Source organism: Echinops telfairi, unplaced genomic scaffold (assembly GCF_000313985.2).
Source record: "Echinops telfairi isolate 266 unplaced genomic scaffold, ASM31398v2 ScPeMD7_10;HRSCAF=50, whole genome shotgun sequence".
NCBI lineage: Eukaryota > Metazoa > Chordata > Mammalia > Afrosoricida > Tenrecidae > Echinops > Echinops telfairi.
The window spans coordinates 12,823,003-12,824,169 of record NW_022103907.1 but is presented as its reverse complement, the minus strand read 5'-3'; the positions used below and the strand labels follow the sequence as shown (position 1 = coordinate 12,824,169).

Below are 1,167 nucleotides of genomic sequence, written 5' to 3'. Positions count from 1 at the left end.
CGCAGTGTAAGATAAGACAAAATAATAATTTATAAATTATTAAGGGTTCATGAGGGAGGGAGGAGCGGGGAGGGAGGGAGAGGGGGAGGGGAAAAAGAAAAATGAGCTGATTCCAGGAGCCCAAGCGGAAAGTGAATTTTGAGAATGATGAGGGCAACGAATGTATAAGTGTGCTTTACACAATTGATGTATGTGTGGATTGTGATAAAAGTTGTATGAGCCCCAATAAAATGATTTCTTTAAAGATTTTTCCTGTCACCTTATTTGAACATTTCCAATGTTATCCCCTTGCAATTCTCAATTCTCTCAGCTAACATAGGAAAAGCGGGTTTTGTACTCTGATAGGAATTTTATGGTGCAATGTATTGGACATAGTAACAAAGATAAACCAAAAACACCAAACTCACCGCCATCCAGTCAGTGCCAAGTCATAGCAACCCTATGGGACAAACCTGAGACTGTAACTCCGTATGCGAGTATAAAGCATGGTCTTTCTCCCTTGGAGTGACTGGTGGTTTCAAACTGCTGACCCTGCGGTTAGTAGCCCAATGAGCAACCTTTAGGTCACCAGAACTCCTAGAAATAACAGCGATCACATGCAAAAAAATCAGAGTTTGAAGTGGGGAGGTTCCACTTTATCAACTGAATAACTTGTCCTTCGCGCTTCAGTTTCCTCAAACGTGCAGTGTGAATGGTGTTCGCTCCTCTGCCTTCCTCAGTGTTAATGCAGGGACACATGTGGAAACACCTGTGAGCTAGAAACAACTCTCCACAGAAACGGTAGTCAGCATTATCATCCATTGGAACGTTCAAAGCGATCTATCTGACTTTACCTGATAAATTTGTGTGGAAGGATTATTCACCGGCATATGTTCATTCTCTCCTGCAGAGAGAAAGAGACGTCTTCAATCACCATGACCCAATGGTCCCTGTCCTCTTCAGATACGTACAGGGAATAAGGAGACCTATGGGATCCCGTGTCTGTTCCTGCGAGACAGGAAACAACTGATTCGAAAAGAAGATGGCATAAAGCCCACGGTAACTTTATAGGACAGAGTAGAACTGCTCCATAGGGTTTCTGAGATTGGGAAATTTGAACTACCAACCTTGCAGTTAGCATAAGGTGACCAGATTTAAAGCGGGACACCATTGACTGGGGGTGGGGAT

The 1,167-nt window shown here is 43.4% G+C and overlaps 1 protein-coding gene across 1 annotated transcript in view; it reads right to left on the bottom strand.

Annotated features, from left to right (window-relative positions):
• ARHGEF33 (Rho guanine nucleotide exchange factor 33) overlaps positions 1-1,167 on the bottom strand; it is a 93,024-nt gene that overhangs the window by 60,455 nt on the left and 31,402 nt on the right. The window contains exon 4 of the mRNA XM_045287031.1: positions 834-883. Coding sequence (XP_045142966.1) covers positions 834-883 — 50 coding nt within the window. The remainder of the gene's footprint in view (positions 1-833; positions 884-1,167) is intronic.